The sequence below is a fragment of the Pteropus alecto genome, unplaced genomic scaffold, assembly GCF_000325575.1.
Source record: "Pteropus alecto unplaced genomic scaffold, ASM32557v1 scaffold103, whole genome shotgun sequence".
NCBI classification, from domain to species: domain Eukaryota; kingdom Metazoa; phylum Chordata; class Mammalia; order Chiroptera; family Pteropodidae; genus Pteropus; species Pteropus alecto.
The window spans coordinates 13843915-13863433 of record NW_006436288.1 but is presented as its reverse complement, the minus strand read 5'-3'; the positions used below and the strand labels follow the sequence as shown (position 1 = coordinate 13863433).

The 19519-nt window shown below is 38.4% G+C and overlaps 1 protein-coding gene across 1 annotated transcript in view; it reads right to left on the bottom strand.

Moving 5' to 3' along the window:
• BICD1 (BICD cargo adaptor 1) overlaps nt 1-6325 on the bottom strand; it is a 172782-nt gene extending 166457 nt beyond the window's left edge. Inside the window, exon 1 of the mRNA XM_025047378.1 lies at nt 5664-6325. Within this exon, the coding sequence (XP_024903146.1) occupies nt 5664-5876 (213 nt within the window). The 5' untranslated portion in view covers nt 5877-6325. The remainder of the gene's footprint in view (nt 1-5663) is intronic.
• Nucleotides 6326-19519: the final 13194 nt, after the last annotated feature.

The following is a 19519-nucleotide window of genomic DNA, read 5'->3' as shown; positions in this document are numbered from 1 at the left end:
AAAAAAAAAAAAACAAGAACAAAAAAACCTGCATATGAATTCACTTGTTTAAAGATATTTAAAACAAGTATAAGAGAATACTCAGCAAAGTATTAGCAATCCAGACAGATCTGAGAGAAGGGGAAGCTATTAATATGTATATGATTTTATCTAACTTGGATTGTCGCCATAAACTGTCATAATTATACAATTGTAATTTTTAAATAGTAACTAAACTCTTATGACCAAAAAAAAAAAAAAACTTAAAACACTAATGGAATTTCAAGTATCAGTCAGAGAGGAGTTTGTGCTATTGCTCTCAGCTCCCTTAAGAGGTCAGCAAGGGGTAGTTTTCCGCCTAGGCTGCCCTCCAGGGCCTCACTGTGCCAGCCCAGCTTCTCTGCCCATGGCTTATTAGTTTGCACATCTCCTAACTAAGAATGCAATCTGAACTAGTGAAAATGTAGTTAAATTGTTCATATAGTCCATATTCTGGAAATTAGGTTTGAATAAAATGACAACGATTGCACAAATTATTCATATGTTTTATTACACTGAGAGTATTTGAAGCTCATGCAATTTATGTCTCCCCACACAGAAAACATGAATTAAAAGGACTCACATATCTGGGCAATCAACTTTACCCTCTAAAACTGCTCTTCCCCCTAGAGCCTTCTCTTGTGAATGGAACCACCTTCTATCCATCCTGAGATTCTCAGCTCAGTTCTTTTCCTCACTTTCCACATTCAGTTACATCCATCACCAAGTTGCACCATATACATCCTAAGAAGCTCCTAGGTTTGCCTCCTCCTCACTATCCCTTACTGCCCCTGAACAGCTCCAATCAATCCTGTGACTAAATCATGAACTTCCAAACTGTACTTGTGACAGATGTTTTACCCTCTCAGGTAGGATAGTGAGGTGATAACAAAGTGAGCTTCTTCCCAAACCAGGTTTCACCACTTACTTAGTTTTGCAGCCCTAAGAAGAATCCTTAACCTCTCTAAGACCCATGTACCTGCCTCTTCTCATATAATTCGAGTAATATCTACCTTGTAAAAGGACATTATAAGAATTAGAGATAAGGCAAGCAAAGCGCCTATTCCTAAATGGAGCTTTGTACATAGTTCAATGTTTTATTATTTTTATTATTTTCTTATTTGTAAAAACAGGCAATAAGCCCAAGTTACTCTGAAAATTAAATAACACCTAAGGCACCAAACACAGTTACTAAATGTTTCCTTTCATTTCCTTTTAATGGTTCCCCATTCCCAAGACAAAATGTGGCTACTATAACTTTCCCACTTTCATTCCTGCCACTTGACTTCACATGCCTCTCCTTCAGCATATTGAATTATTTAATAGTAAAACTATGCATCTCTTCATGCCCTCCTCTCCTTCAAAGCCATATTTATAGGTATAATCTTATATGTGAAACAGTCCTTTACTACATATTTCAACATGCAGGTAATTATCATATTTTCAAATCTGGAGTGCAATATCTATAAGGTACAAATGTATTTAAGGGGACAATAGGGCAAAACAGTCATAAGCATGAAATTCTGAAAAATTCTTCAAATCATAGCTGCTGTACACGGTCATGCAAACATAGTAAATGTGATGAAACATTATAAAATCTTGCTAAATGATATCTGAGAAATAACTTTGCCAGAAATGAAATGTTGGGTTGAAATCAAAAGGAAAGATGATGCAAGGTAAAGCAATTGGGTCAAAAAAAAAAAAATGTGATTGAAAGCGACTACGTTTGTTGAGGTTGTTTATAAACAGTTTCTCAATGCATATGTTGATATAGTTTACATGTTTTAATTTCATAAATGTGATAAAAACAAATATTTCTTCTTTAAAAACAATAAGAGAAAAAATACTAGCATATGTAAGTATTCATTTTTTCTCTATGTTTAGTCATAGATTGGAAAAGATATCTGGAGTTCCCCCTATATGATTTCATGATTAGAATTTATAGGCTTAAAAGAAGCTAATAGTATTTCTAAGCATATGAGGGGGGAAAATTAGTTCTTTAAAGATGAAGCCTGGTAATTAAATGGCTTTCATCAAGTCTCTAACATAAAAATCTCTAAAAGTGTGTAAGTTAAATGTTTATTTATTGAATGATTTCATTCTAGCTCTGAAAAAGCGTACCATTTTCTCCAAGAGAAGCTGTTCAATACCCAGAGAGTGCTTCTCCAGCAGCTGGTCCATCCTTGGTATCAGAGTTGAGAAAATGAGTTGAAGATTCTTAACCTATAGTCTACTATAACCGAGCTGCAAAACTTTTCTCAAGTTGTTGCATGGATATGTTTTCTAAAATGCTACCAGATTTGCTGAATCATACCTTTCTTAGGGAATCTTTTTCAACTTTACTACATTGAAAATTTCAGCCATTCTTTAAGTTTTAAAAAATGAAAAATTTAAATACCAGGAGGTTTTTTTTTTTTAATGCATGTATATTTTTAGTTTTCAAATTATTTTAGAATCATGACTCCTTCAAATACTATTTTGGCCTGGAGACAGATGCAGTGCTGATTCACACACATCCCAAATACAAAATCAACTGGGTATGGGTGCCACTCAGGTCACTGAAAAGCAAGCATTATTTGTGAAATCATAAAATCATGGTCAAGTATTCTAGTGGATATGTAGATTTGTCCAGCTGCCCAAGTATAATGAAAAAGAGAAGATGATGACATCGGAAGTCATCCTCTTTTCAGATCCTAAGTACTTTTCTTTCAAGTATGTTCTTTTGGGAATAGAAGAATTACAGCAGTCATGTAGGCACAGGGCAGAGCCCTAAACAATATCGGGCAGGCCAGGCCAAAAAGCAATCTGGACTGAGAAAAGGACATGACTAGAAAAAAACAAATGACTTCATCATCTTGATTTTGCACATCTTCAGGCAACTTGCATTATTGTCATAGCAGTGTACAGCCTGGAAAGGAAAGAAGCAACATTGCTGGGCGCTGATTCTCAAAAACAAAATGACCTGCAAAGACTGAGCTGTGTTGCTACACTGAGAATTACTAATGTTCAACCTGGACCTAGTACAGTATTTTTCTGTTGACATTCCTGTAAACCGATCTAATCATCTTTAAATGAATCATATTTGCTGAAAGGGCCTAGAAATAAGCCAAAGATTTATTTTATAGTTGGCTTTACAGATATAATACATCATTTACTATAACTTTCTTTTGAAAAATGAACAAAACTTCCTTTTGAAAAATTAAAATTAAAGGACTCACAAAGCATGTTTTTCAAAAATGACTTCTATGTGATATCATCATTGGAATATCTAACTTTGCACAATTATTTTGGATTTACTTTTTAAACAGGAAGTATTATTGAGACTAATTTAGTTCATTTAAATAATACTCCCAACTAAAGTACACGTGATAGTTAAAGGATAAAAATAACAGGTCTCACTATCAAATAATCAAGTTAATGATTATTTTATTACTTTAAAATGTATTTTTATATAATTGTAAAAATCAGTCATTAGGAACCTAAAGCTGAATTATATTTATGCTAAATGAAACTCAAAACACATGTCAACAAGTATCATTTAGTAAAAATCATCCTGATAAACTCTTATTAACCTCTTGCTATACAAAATATGCCTTCAGATTTTTATAGAAAAAAATTATAATTGGTATTTGCATTATTCTGCATTAAGAAACTAGTGTTATACTATTCTTATAAAACACTGTTTTCTCATTTACTCCATTATTGCCGTAGAAAATAATTCAAGTCTTTTTTTCATCTTAGTCACGTCCTAATTTTCTTAAGTCTTTCTCTGACACTAACCAATACTGACTAGTGAATGTTTGATAAAGGTATCTTCTTCCAGTATAAATTTATCCTTTCATAAAATATTGATTATACACTCACTATGCTAGGCTTTGTGTTGAAGATTTTGGATGCAAAGTAAGTTAAGGCAGATTCCTTGTCTAAGAGCTCATGGCCTAGTGAAGGCAAAAGACAATTGCATTAAGGTTTACTATGCAGGGTAAGTGCAATGACACAGAAAAAAACCCTAGAAGGGTTATTTAACTTGAGCAAGAAGGTCAGTTAAAAGTTATATTCCATTTCACTAAATTTCATTAAATTAAGTCTACCTATTTTATCAAGGAGGTGATGGCTTAACATTGCCTGGTTTGCACTTCCTTGTCTTGGGAAAGCAGTTTTGACAGGTGTCGACAACATCAAAACATCTCTGAGAATTACAATCAGCAGTCTCCTGACTTCACAAGGTTTAGCATCACTGAACTTAAACGTATCAGCCTAGGACCTAATCTAAGTTGAAAAATACCAATAAGTCCAGCTGTTGTTAAGAACAAACATGTACACGGTAAGAAAAACATGAACTAGAAATTTACAGCCCGAAACACAAAATTCAGAGTTCTAGGTAGAATTGTTACCATATATTTATTTTTCAGCATTTAGACATCAAAATAAAAACAAGACATACCTGAAAGTGTAAACGCTTACCATTTTATGTACTAAATTAGAAAGCAAGTTGATTAATTATACCACAAATCATGTTTTTAAACAGTAACAAAACGAGATGACTCCCCCAAAATAAAACTGAGTATATTATAAGAAAAATATTTTTTATAATCTTGTATACCAGAATAGAATTTAAAATGCCAGTATGCACCTAAAAATAAAGAGTTGTTATGTAGAAAAGCAATGTGTACGTTTACATTTATAACTGGTTACTTGCTACCCACAGTGCCTCAGGAATCAGATAAAAGGAACTGAGTTCCTTCAACAATATGTATTTTCTTATGAGTGTTTGATAGGAAATCAAAGCATATTCATTATTATCTTCCAATACATTAGCCAGGCTTTAAAAGAAGCCAGATGCCAAAAGACCAAGGAGAACAAGTGTCCATTTGTGATATTTAGTTTTATAAATACAGTCATTTCAAACAGAAGAGCCTCATTTGAAATGCACGGCTACCCAAGTAGTTAATCTTTACCATTCTGCACACCATTTGTAGAGAAGTTTAATTTTCCTTGGTCGGATGACCTTATAAGACTTGTGCATGGCCCAGCCTGCCTCACTCAGGTGAAATCAAGGCGGCGGGATCAACCAGCAGAGTTGTTTTTCTCCCGCAGCCCAATGACAAGAATGACTAAAGCCAAGGAGGATATAGATTGCCCAGCCTTTGTCAAATGGGATTGGCGGGACTTCTAACAGCTCCCTTTCTCATCAAAGAGTGGTTACATTCAGCAAAAGGCTGAAGCACCACAGATTCTACATCCCGAAATTGTGGATCCTTGGCACAAACCTACTCATCGCCTTTGTGGATTATGGGATTGTTGCTGAAACCTGGGTTTGCAATAACAGCAGTTTTGAGAAGTTTGATTTACACATTCCAACCCAGTTGAAAATCGCCTTAGAGTGCTGAGACTTCAAGACTTTTATGAATCTCCTCCCCCACAGCCATTGCATTCCAAATTCCAGTTTATACATTCATTTCCTGGGCAATTTTTCTCTTGTGGGGAAAACAATGGACTCTTTCAATCTTCTCTTATCAACAGAGGGCTCTAAGATGAAGAAAATCCTTTCAATAGCATCCTTTCCGACTGCCTTATAAATGATGAGTAGGCGTGGGGGTGGGGGAGAAGGGGGCTGAGGAGAGAAGAGGTAACAAACAACTCACCTCTTTCAGCTGCTCCAGCTCCTGTTTGAGGCTGTCGTACTCAGCCTCAAGCTCGTCGTACTGCTGTTTGAGGGTCAACTTCTCTTCCAGGACCACCAGCCCGTACTCGGCAGCCTGGATCTTCTCGTGGGTCGTCTCTGTGAGCTCCTTAGTCAGCCTTTCTATCTCAGTCTTATAATGGTCCACAGTCTGCAATACCTCTTCTGCGGCCATAGCCCCGGTGGATGGAGGCAGGAGAGGGTCACGGGATGGGGGAGATGAATGTGAACAGGCGGGGCAAAGGAAAAGAAAATGGGGAGGGGAGGGTAAAAATGGGAAAGAAAAATGTGGCTGAGTGAACGAGCAGAGCGATGCTCCTCCGGTGGCAGCAGCTACACTGCCTGAGAAACTGACATGAAATGCAACATGGAGAATGCAAGGAGAGAGGACCGGGGCGCGGCGGCAGTGTGTCTTCTGGGCTGGCCCCTGCGTGCGGTCAGCAGCCGTGCGGCATGGCCCGGGCTGCAGCGGCCGGCGGCGGCGAGGGGCTCGGGATTCTGCTTCTTCAGAGGCGCCCGGCCGCCATGTCTCCCGGGCAGCGTCACTGCAGTCTCCCGGGGCCCCGCGCGCTCCGGCTCGCGTCTCGCTCGCTCGCTCCACCTGCTCCCTCTGGCCGCGCTGCAGCCGGTGCGGAATGATGCAGTCTCGGCCCCACTCCCTCCCTTCGCGCCTGACCAGGGCTCCGAGCAGGGGGCGGGGAGGCGTGTGGAGTCAGCGCGGGGGGAGGAGGGACAGATCCGACGGAAATATCCCGAGGTGCCTCCCGCCGGGCGCGCTGGCCGCCGCCGCCGCCTGCACCCGGGAGCGCGCGGCACGGAGGCGGAGGAGAAGGCGGCGGGACGGGACCCGCGGGCAGGGAGCCTTCGCCCTGCCCTTCCCTGCCCGCCTGGCTCGTCGCTGGCGAGAGTTCCTCCCAGGGCTTTGCCCGGGTGGACGTTGAAGCCCCCGACAGTGTCGTGCGCGCCCCTGTGCTCTCGCTCAGCCGTGAGCCCAAGCTCTGCAAACGACCTGGAATCGGCGCCTTCCCTAAGGAAAAGCAAACAGTAACTAACGCGCTTGGGGCCCGCGCATCCTCCTCGTCCCCGGGGCTCGCAGCGTTCTTCCCCGGCTTCCTGCACCCAAACGTTGTGTTTCCAAAGCCTGCCAGACGCGCCCCAAGGCTCCCGCTTCCGCCCCCTTCTTCCTCCTTTCTCCCTCCTTACCCTGTTTTGGCCTGGTTCACCTCACACTGTCAACAATAACCTGATTACCACCTTAGGAAAGTCTTTACTAAAGATTGCTTGTCCTTGTTCAAGCTTTCCGTGCCCAGCTTGTCACAAGATCACTACCTACTCAGAAAAAGATCTCTATAATGCAGGCACCCAGGAAGCCTTTAGGTGCTCTTATTTTTGGCCCCAGTAGTCCTACCCTATGGATTGATTCTTCAATAAAGGAAAACCGCATGAAATTTCCGATATATGGTATCGACAATACCCTACAATAGACATTTTTCAAATAAGAGCTAATAGTTCTTGAGACCATGTGCCAAGCATTCTCTGAGTATGGTACATGCATTCTCTCCCATCCTAACAACTCTTTGAGGTAGGAACCCCATCCCCATTTACAGGTGGTGAAAGATAGACAAGGGGAAATTGAGTGATTTGCTCAAGGCAGGCAACTCTTAAGGGTGAAGCCAAAATTTAATCATAACTCCAAAATCCTGAACTGGAACATTATATTGGCTTCGCCTTTACTAATTACTAATACAAATCCCGCAAGTAAATATTAATTGCTGGCAAAATGACCACTTTAATCAATATGAACGACGATGATGCAGAGTCACAAATGATGGTGAAGGCAAAATCAGAGTGAAAGGGAATAAAGAATAGAGAAGAGATAAGAATAGAGAGCAACCAAGAGGAAGAGAAGAAATAGGAGCAAAAAGAGCAATTTCTGTGTAACTAGGAAGCTATGGGATCAATAGAACAAGGGTCTGACCAGTCCCTCCGCTCTCTCTTGGTTGGCACTTATTACACAGCTTCTTCTCAGTAGCCAGGAGGTATTCAAAACACACACACAGCTTTCTAAGTTATAAAGTAGGACTCAACTCTCCCATCATTGTGTACATGGTAAAGAAAAAGACAGTTGCTGATGGTGTGGGAGGAGAGCAAATGACAATACCCTTATAAAGCCTTGACAAATAGGCTCTCTAGATATGATTTTCAGTGCCTCCAAAAACAGACAAGAAAGTCCTCTTCCAGATACTGACAATTACAACATAATATTCTCTGATAAATATCAATCAGTCAATGGAGAAAACACTTGAAACTGTGACCACTATGAATTCTAACTTGTCAGAGAAGCAGGGATGATAATGACCACATCATTTCACCTATGCTGCCTTCACCTCACATTGCAACTGAGAAGCCCATCCTGGGTGCTCCTGTAGTACCCATCTGCTATCACAATGGTGAATGGTCATGAACTGCTGAAGAGAAAAGAGATGAAACCTGTAATTGCATTTAGCCAAACTGCTTTCTACCCAGCATGCCCCTGGCCATGCCTCCACAAAGTGCAAGTATAGGCCTTCCAAAAGGATCTTAACACTTGGCGTAGATTGCCTGCACCTCCCTTTCCTATGGATCATACGAAAAATGGAGTTTGCCTCTGCGACTTTCATTTTTCTAAGTTCCATTGCTGCCCATTCCTTATGCTCTATTCTGCACCATTTTCTGATTGATACGCTTTTGTTAATGTATTCAGTCTGACTTTATTCAAACATGTACACTATTCTAACGCTTTAAGATTTTGCTTATTACAACTTTGATCTTTTCTATGTTAATATTTAACTTAAAGAAATTAAACTTATTTCCTTATACTGCATACCATACTCTTCTGGTACTGCACAGTTACACTTCTCATGTATGTCATACGTATCTTGTATATATAGATAAGAGATACAGATATAGGTGTGGGTATCGATATAAATAGGTATAGATTTAGATGTAAATATAGATATATCAGCGACAAGTATCTAGAAAATTATTTCTTAAACATTCTTGGAAGGAGGGTTTTCTCATATTTCTTTATCCTAGCAGTCTCCAATTACTTATAAAACTTTCTTAAAATATTTAGGAAAAATTGTATTTTGTGACCTAGTACTTCAAACAACCTCTCAACAACTCTGTCAGCATAAATACTGCAATTTTTTGTTCTCATTCATTCTATTATTAAACAGATATTTATGAAGTCCTCCTAAGCACAATTGTACGCATTGTAAAATCAATGACCAATGAGATGTCAATGGTCAATGGTTCCTGAGCTCATGGAACTTCTGTTCTGGGAAGGACAAATAAACAAAAAAGAAGCCAACAAAACAGACAAAACAACAACAACCTACATTTTGTTAATAACCAATGAGATCGAACCTTCTAACCACTTCATTTATTTATTTATCATTTATATGTCTTCTTTTTCTTTCTATCTTTTGCAATTTTCCTATTGAGATTTTTGTGGTTTTTCTTTTATCTATTTAAATAAGATGAGGGACTCTATTTTCTATGTCCCTAGTCATCTGCTGAGAGAAGAGAAGTCAGGGCTGTAGAGAGGCTTGAGGGAAGTAATAGTCAGAGGCAATGGACAAGGGGTGACCAGGAATACATCAATAGATGCTTGGGTCAGCATGTGGGGCCTGCAGAATGAACTGCCATCTTGTTAACTGAGGATGGACGCATAAAAGCATAAAAGCAAAACACATCTCACAAACAGTTATCAGCATATTTCCATAATCTAACTCTCTTCCTGTCCTTTTAAAACATGAACAATTTCAGAAAAAAAAGTTAAGATTTATTCTTTAGGTTGAAATAAAATTCCTTGAACTACAAAACAACTTTAAGATTATAATCAAACAATTCTCTGTAGCAAAGACTGTGAAAGAGTAATTATTTTTTGTAACCATGGAAACCTAGCTGATACCATGGCTATATAACCAACTTGCATAAATAATTTTTAGTAAACCAGGTCAAAACAAATCACTATATCTCCTAAAATCATTTCATTTTTAAAAATGCTTTCTCTTATTGCTGGTGGAGGGAAGGTAGATGGTTTGCCATTGGGCTATCTACCCAGCGCAACTTCTTAGCTTCTTTTTTGACATTTTAGCTTTTACTGTTCTTTTTTGAAATAAGTACAAAGTACATGCCATAATAGTTCTCTAATCTGTCCTCTTATTTCTCCTGATAAAGTCCTTAGATGTACCAGCCTATTTTCATGAGGATATTGAGAGACCAAAAGATGCTATGTCCAGCCATTGGCCACATGCTAGACAAAGCTACACAAACCTCACTGACAATTTATTTCACATGCAACTACAGTCTTTCGGTGATTAAGAAAAACCCAGTTACAAGCTCTTGATGTTCAATTTGGTAAACATACATAAAGAGTGATTCCATTCTATGCATTGCACTTTTCTTCAACTTTTTAAAAAAGATAAGATATCTTGAATGCCACTCTATGACAAGACCTGTTCTAAGCATTTTATATATGTTTACTAACTTACCCCTTATTACAACCCAAGGAAATTGATGGTAATCATAATAATAATGATAATAATAATATTTCTATGTTACAGATGAGACAATAAATGAACCAAGAGGTTCTGTACCTTGCCCAGGGCCTCACAACTGTCAAATGATGTTCATCAACTGTTAATACAAGCTTTTCTCCTAAGCCATGTACTGCTCTCTCACTTTTTACCACCTCCTCCTATATCCCCAATGTATATTAAGAACTACAAGTCAGCTTCTTTACCAAAATGCTGTAGTGGACAAAACAGTAGACTAGTATAGTAGTCAGAAGACTTGGATTCATGTGTCCTGTGTGGCTTTGGTAGAGTCACTAATACTATTGGACTTTGGTTTTATCATCTGTTAGATGAGAATAATGATAAGACCTGTATTATCGCCCAGGACAGTCATAAAAATCAAACAAGATGAAAAGTCTTTGTAAGGTGAAAAGTTTTGAGTAGCTCCAATGACTTTTTATATCTGAGGTCTTGGGAATTGTCAGGGAGGTTTCACGGAAGAGGCGATATTGAAGCTAAGTTTTAACGTAATTACAGACTATGTTCCAGGCTCTGTGCTCGAGTTTTATATTCATGATCTCATTTAATCCTTGCAACAACTCTATGAGGTCATTCAGGTAGATCCTACCCACCCTGCTCATATTAGTATGATTCAAAAATGGATTGGTCATACCAGTGTTTACCAGTCACAAACCAAAGAGAGAAGTGCTGGTAAACACTTCTGGAATAACAGACCACATAGACTTTGAAGATGGCAACCCATGTCCCCAGGCCAGGCCCTGGTGAGATCAGTAAAGATATAATGGGAACAATTTGCTTTGATCAGCAGACACATCCTGAGAGAGTATATCCTGAGACATAACTGGCATATCAAGCAGAACAGGCTTTTCCCATTGCATCGGGAGACTTGGGAGACTTTCCTCAACTAATTTTGACAATTATTCTGGTTTAAGCTTTGCCTGTCCTCAGTTAGACCAAGGGTGTACCAAGAGACCCCAATGAAAAGAGTAGAAACTGGGATTGTCCAAAAAACAGACCCTTAACTTACAAAACAACAAATTAGAAAATATATTTTAAGGCTTAAGCAATGCAAAATAAGCGAAGTGAAATATCATTAATGATTTTTGTTCATGCTTCCAAACGTTACTCCTGAAGCAGTAAACTGAAAATTGAAAATTGAAATAGACCATCGAAGCAATTGCTACACAAAACAGGAGATACCAAGGGGATGAGTGGTAGACTTTCCAGGCTGTGAAAACATAATGAAACTGAAGATGTAGGGCTCCAAGAAAGGACAACTGGTTGATGGACATGGATAGGAACAAGGGGTGGGGATGAAGGACATAACTTATTTTACAACAACTGGTTTTTATTTTTAAAAACCAGTTTTTCATTTCAGGACCAAAAATTTTATCATTCATCCTCAAGGCAAAAATAAAGAAATCCCAAGCCCTTTTGATTGTTTATCTGAATGTGACAAATTATGATTCTGATGAGATAAGCAAGTGGGATTGGCTCCATCACACATGTGGCTTCAGGATGCTTTCAGGATTCGTCTTACTCCATAAAAAGCATTCTCCACAATAACATATATGTTGCACCCTTCAAATGTAGCTGGGAATAGACAGGAAGAGCCCTCAAAGCCATGTTCTTCTGTAAGACCAAGGGCATGGGCTAAGAAGGACTCCTAGTGGAGAAACAGGGAGGTGAGCAGAAGAAACCTGAGTACCAGGAAGGTCATTATACCAGGCTACACTAATCTGTCCTTTTACCCTAAAGAGATGCTTTCTTAGTATCTTCCAAGTATATTCACAGCCTATAATGAAAGATGTTGAGTGAGAGCTCCATTATCAATCCACTAAACCATGTCTACAGCTGTTGACTTCATAATATTGGGCTTGTACCATATCTGGGTCTTCTGGATGGATACTGAAAAATAAACACTGTAGATAAAACCAGTCCCTAAGGGAACACATTTGAGACCAGAGAGAATTATTCATCTTATGTCTTCATTGAGCTCACCAATTCATGACTTGGACTCCTGTAGATTACTCATTTGGGAGGACACAGGTGACTACCTTCAAAACCTGTGCAAAATGCTATAATTTTCTGCAAGAGACATGGATGGGTTAGGGGAACCTATGAAATAACAGCTGTGATAATAATGTTATCCAACCAGCCTACAGTGAGAAATTGAACTATGAACACCATTTGGCCTGAGAATAAAATTAAAAGGTTGGGGCAGGGGGAAGCAGGCAGGAGGGAATTAAGTAAATTCTAGATCATTTAATTTATGACAGACATATAACAAGGAACGTGTTCAAATATTGAAGGGGAAGGAAAAAAGAATAATATAATTGATCAAATAACAGAAAAAATCTAATTATTTATAAATTTTATATTTTCTCATTGAAGAGTTCAAATATGTATGAAAATAGGAAACTTGTTATTATGTTTCTCCTCTGTATATGGGCATGTAAAAGGCTATAAATCTTTGCAGGGGAAGAAAGGCTTTCCTTCTACCTTTCCAGGTATAATATCTGGGTCTATGAAATAAACTGGCAACAGGAAGATTAACAGGAAAAAATATACATGAATTTATTAATTTTTAATATTATGTACATGGAGGCATCACAGGAGGTGGGGAAATATGACTACTCCAAACGTGACTACTCCAAAAAGCTGTGAGAGCTGAGAGTTTATATACAGTCTTAATAGGGCAAGAGAAAAGGGGATATAGGCCACTTAGGAGAGAGGAAGTGATTTTTAGGAAAGATGAATGGGCCCTAGAGGAATAGAAGGGAGAAATGCTAGTTTATGACAAGTTTGTCTGGGTGTGGATTCCTGTGATAGGAATCAATCTTTCCTGGTTGATGAAAATAGGGGGAGAGGATCTATGACAATTGAATTCCTTTTAAAGGATTTGTCTTTAGGCAGAAAGGGGAATTCAAAGAAAACCTCTTCCTGATTTGCTGTTTTTCAAATGCCTCTAGTTCAAAATAATTACTATACCAAAGGCATATTTTGAGGTGGCATGTCTTGGACTCCTTCACTTTTATTTATTTGTATGTTTGTTTGTTTGTTTTTCTTCACTTTTATAATTGAGATTGTAAAAACACTGAAGGAGCCATATACAGAGGCTACGTGCACTGTAGTACACTAGACAGAGACAGGTTCAATGCCCTTCTTGGGAACTCCTCAGGGATCCCGCCAGCATGCTAATCAGAAAGCTTACCCTATAAGTGCTTTATCTTTAATAAGCAGGAGACTGTTAATTAGCAACATTATGTCAGAAAAGAGTTGTCATTGATAAAATTGGTGGCAGTTAAGATATGTAGATTGGCTGAAGGTTTTAGCCACTCTTGGTAAGAACAGAGTATAAGAATCGAGGATGTTCTGGAGCCTTCTCTGTACGGAATGGTGCCCAGGTCTCGACCCTGAAGCCTCCTATGTCCAGTCATTGATTCAGAGGACTGAATTGCCTGAAGACAATGATGAAGTTAACCTCATCCTGCCTCTAGAATACTGACACCTCTGCCCCAGAATGGACCCTTTATGCAAGATGTATTCCAGCACCTACAGGAACAGACCAAATAAAACAGATTGTATAAACCATTGTGTGCCTGCTTACTAATGAGTGCATGTTCAGTAAACATCTGTATGAGTGGCTGAATTTTGTCTGAAGCCTGCTTTGATTATAACCTGGTAGTGAAGGATGGGGAGTAGCTAACCTTGACCCACCTCTAACTAAGGGCAGTTACCAATATCTATCAAAAAATAAGTTAAAAATTATGTAAGTCCAAATTATCATATGTCAGTTAACAAGGATTAAGTCCAATATTTACTTTGCTCCTCTTTCTTTGTGTAAAAGTCATCTTTTAGTGGGACCGAGTAAAATATTAGGAGGTCATTTTTAATTAAGTTTTTTGACAGCAACCCATAAATAGTACCTCTCTTCCCATGTGGGTCCTAGACCAAAGGAATAAGGCAGATGCAAACTCAAATATTACTTTTAGTACTAATAAAACATAGTTCGAAAGATGAAGCTTTGTGTTCAAGACAAAATGATTGTGTTTAACTTTCAATCCTCCAATCTAGACCTTACAATTGCCCACCGGAGGGCAAGTCTGGAACAGCAGAGTAGACACAGACACCTACTGGCTGCCTTTATTGGGCTGGGAAAAGAGCAAAAGAAAAATAGACCTAAATCTCCATGCTTGGGAACTATGATAATTAATTTTACCCAATTAAGAAATGAGGCCCAGAGACTGTCTCTCACCAGGCAACATACCCAATCTGTGTAGAGAATGGTAAAGGATGAAGTAAGTGGCCTTGATACATTTGATGCATTTAGTGTCAAAAATATATATATAACAATGAATACTATATGCAGTGTTGCATTACGAGATCATTGTCCTTTCGGGTCCTTGGACCAAAGTCAGGCAAAAGGCAAGAATTAGCCACTTTCCAACAGCCTCTATGGCTCAGCTCAGTCAGTCCCCCACCAGTCACACCTGTGGGGCAGGGGATAAAGAATGTCCAGGATGAGTCTGTTATCTGGGAACTCCCCAAAGTCTCACACCATGACACTCAAGGCACAGTACCCAGCTACCAATGACCTGCCCCATCAGCAACTCTGCCATCTCTAGTATATTGTAGGGAGTAGATCTATGTTCCGTGCCAGCTTGTGAAGGAATTCTCTTTCTCTGCTCTTTCTGAACTTGGAAGACCTCCTTCTTTCTGCACTTAGCTCTTGCTTTATGCAAACATAAACCCAGGATTAAGAATATGAAGTTAAAATCATCCCCACTGTACAGATAATGAGAAAGAAAGGCTTGTCTTAATTGCCAAAGCCTAGATTTGAAACCAGGACTGAGCCTATTTAGCAAAAAATCTAAACTTTTCCAAAACTTAATATTTACCTCTCGAGATCAAGTAGAAAAAATATATAAAAATTAGTGCATTCTTTAGATAAATATAAAAGGAAATTGTATTTAAGTGAATTTTTTTCTCAAAAAAGGAACAAGATTTTTCTTCCTCCATATCTCTTTCTCTCTCTCTCTCTGTCTCTGTCTCTCTGTCTCTCTCTCTCTCTCCCCTCCCTCCCACCCTCGCTCTCTCTTTCTTTTTGGAACCAGATTTATAATATTTTATACACTGTTGGTTCATTAGATTATGAAATATGGCTCAGGTGTTGACTATTTTAGCAAAAGAGACTTTAGGTTTATCACTGTGGCTTCTATCCAGATCAAAAACAAAGTTGAAATATAACAACAATCACGAAGCATTTTAAGTATGAGAACTTTATCAATAGCTACACTTCATATGAAAAAGAGTAAATTTTAAAAGCACAACAAATTGCTTAGTGTTTGCAGTATATCTTTACGAGCATTTTGGTCAAAAAAATATTTAGAGATTGGCCAGAATCTTATTGTTTTAGGGATCTCTACAAGAAAAGAAATGCTATAGCAAAATTAGATCCATCTTAAATGTATATCTAGATATATATCGTTTATAGGAAAAAAGAGAGAGAACTAAATGGAAATGAAAACAAAATTGATAAACTTCAATTAAACAATGAAAAGTTACATATAAGCACAATATTACTTGTGCCAGGCAGGTCTCCTCAGACCCCAGGGTGAAGATGCTCTAATGCAATCTTGAGAGGCATTCCACTTAAGCCAGGAAGGTTACTTTAAATCACCTTATCAGAGAGGACCTACTACTCCATGCAAAGAGTTCTTCGTCCTCAAAGCATCTCTATGAATTTAGGCAAACACCCACAAGCACAGAGCATGGTTCCTCAGGGAATTGGAAAATAAGTTAGTATTTATGGAGAAAATAGTATATATCAAGCACTGTACATATGCAATTTTTTTTTATTATACACTACACATCTCTGAAGAATTATTCCTATTTTACAGATGACAAAACTGATGCTCATTAAATAAAGATGTACAACTAGCAGAGCCAGAAGCTAAACCCAGATTTGTCTTCTATAAAGTTCTCTGCTCTTTCTGGGTCTCTTCTACTTCGAACTTAGGTATAAACGAAGATTCTCACTTTAACTAGATGTTTAAACCAGTTTAACCTCTGAGCTCAGATCGGACTTCCCAAGACGTGCATGGAAAAGGAAGTGCAGGAAAGGAGAAGTGAGGAAGAAAGAAGTATCAAAATTTAAATCCAGAAGTCTAGTCCAGTGATCAACAACCTTTTAGTTCTAGCCAGTTAGTAAACATTTTAGGTTTTGTAGGCTACATGATTGATCTCCGTCACAACTCATCAACTTGGGCATTACAGCATGAAAGTGGCCACAGATAACACTTAAACAAATGAAGCAGCTGTGTTCCAATAAATTTTATTTGTAGACACTGACATTTGAATTTCTTATAATTTTCACATGTCACAAAATAGACTTCTTCTGTTTTTGTTTTGTTTTGTTTTTCAACCATTTAAAAATATAAAACCTACTCTTGGGTTCTCAGGCTGTACAAAAACAGGCTTTGGGCCAGATTTGGCCAACGATTCACATTTTGCTAACCCTGCTCTAGTCTAAACCACTCCTTAACTAGTAACAGTTCAGGCAAACATTCTTTTTATCCAAAATTCTATGACTTTCTTTTTCTCGATGACATGCTTTCTTCTTTTTCCTCACTTTTACCTCATCCTTTGCCATTAATTACTACATATTTTGCCATTTAAATAAAAACTCCTATACTGACATATAAGCTTATAGAATTTTTTTTAATTAGAGAAGTGAATATTGTCACACCATGTAGGAGTCAAGGGTAACTCATTCTGTCACTGATAATGTATTATGGCTCAGGCAATAGGCTCTAGAGATAGTAGGTTCTAGAGATAAGATTCAGGAGCAGGCTCACCAGCAATAGCATAAAACTCATATGAAAGATGAGTTTAGCATTTTATCTATCAGATAAAATTGAGCTTTTTATCTATCAGATATTCTGAAACTAATGAGATCTACTGTAAAAACAATTCTTTAATAATATAAACCAAATTGATGAGTAAACAGCAAAACACACACCCTTTGCAATGAATGGCTAAGAGCAAGTGACTGAGATGCTAAAAGTGTTACCCAGTAACTAGGCCTGATAACCCAGGAGGATTATGTTTAAAGAACATGATTTTATTCCAACAAACATTGAATCTGATATCTGCTGAAATGTGCTAAAAGTGTTCCTTTTTCCTTTAAAAGTTTTTTCTTAATTTGCTGCATTCAGCTATTTTTACTTATATATTGACACTCATTTTTATAAGCATGAAATTCCTCCTTTATAAGATATCAATTTTAAAAAAGCATGACTCATTTAAAAGTAACTTCATAGCAAACTTTAGGAAAGGTATGCAATCCTGCAGAGAGACACACTTTGTCTTTGGAGATATTCACTAATAAATATTTGATTTGATAATCCCCAGTGTAGCTACGATAATGATTACATCAAGAAAATGAACTAGAAGCAGCTGTATTTGAGGATTTAAGACAGTAGATGTATTGCTGTACAGAAAAGTAGGAATAGACAGTTCATTTGTACACTTGTCACAGCTCTCTCTGAGAAATGCTGTCAAAGGAAAAACAGGCTCTGAAAACGAGTGAACAGGGGAGGTGTCGAATGCAAAGAAGAGTTTCACTCTATGGTGTCTGGTTTCTGGCAGCAGCAGGAAATGTTCACGCTGCCACTTGGAGACACCTTGCCAGTGGATTGACATTTTCTGCAGTCAGTACGCTATGAGTGGGGATGAAAAGCCTCAAGAATCTTTTAGGAAAAGCAATATCTTTGTCACTTGTCAGTGTCCTTGACAGGCTATAGGACAACCCGTCAGCTAAATGGTGGTGCTAAATTCATGAGCATTGTTCTTAAAAGGAAACAAAACAAAAACACAATTTAGCATAGAATAATCAACGAAGAAATTTGCAGGGTTTTTTTTAAGGTGTTAAAATGTGCCCATCACTAAGAGGTTGAGTGTGGGAGCAGTTAGAAGATATTCCTCCATGCTTTCCGTTCAACGAGACTTCCCATAACCAGTGAGAAGGTCTTTTATTCAACATTTCATATAAGATCACACAACATAGAAGGGACATCCCACAGGTTGGCTTTTATTTACTCACGTAGGAGTAGAAGCAAGACTTTTTTTGGTCATATTCTTCCAGAAGTACATTTAAAACAGGTTAAAACAAAAAATTTCAGTGTTTAATTCCTTTGAAGCATTTTAAGAAGAAGTATGTGAATATTTTAATAAGTTCGTATATGGAGCTACCTAAAAGAAATTTCAGGAATAACCCCTTAACCCACAACAAGAAACCACTATTTCCTCCTCCTTAGCCCATGAAGACATCATTTATTCATCATGGGCCTCATTCCTGCAATTCCATCTCAATCATGCTAACACTACCAGTTTTTCCAAAGATGCCACTGAATTGTAATCCATTTGCTCTAACTTGTGGCAGTAACCAATTCAATAGCTCTCCTGTAAAGAAAGATCTTACTTTAAGGAAGCCTATGACAGAACTTCCTATTCAGTACCAGTTCCAATCCCTTCTAGTTTGCATCCTGCACTTTATATGCTGGAAAACAAAGGACTCAGTTTTTCAGACTCCCTTGTGGCCATAATTCTAGCTATGACCAGATTTTGCCAAGCACGCCTGGGAGGCTGGGAGGGTGAAAAAGTCCCATGAGGAGGCAGCTGCACTGAGACCCATTGGCTCTTGTGGCAGAAGCATTTGATTTTTCCAGGGATGCTGTGGCAGAGGCTCTACTGACCAAGCCGTAGACTCGTAGACACCCAGTGATTAAGTGCACAAGTAGAGGTATAGTTTCTGTGTTGACAGTACATGGTATGGTTGTGGTTCGGTGTTTCTCCCAGCTGTGCAGCATTCAAGCTTGGTCCCTGGCACTACTGGAAAATCTGTAAGCTATCCTATACCCTGAAATAAATCCCTATCTGCTTAAATGAAATAACATGTATTACTTTGTTTGCAACTAAGAACCTTGACAAATACAAGCCTGCCCCCCTCAAGTGCAAGAACATTTCAAGGATCCCATAGACCTAGATGTGAAAACTGGCTCTACCAATTGCTAGGCGAGTGGCCTTGGGCAAGTTCCCCGACCTGTGCTTTAGTTTCCTCTGCTATAAAATTGAAGCAGTTAAATCAGCCTCTCTTTTTGCTACTTATCCCCTATAAGTTCTTGTGCTGTGCCAAGAAGAGACTTTCTCATAACCATCACTGTTTTCTACA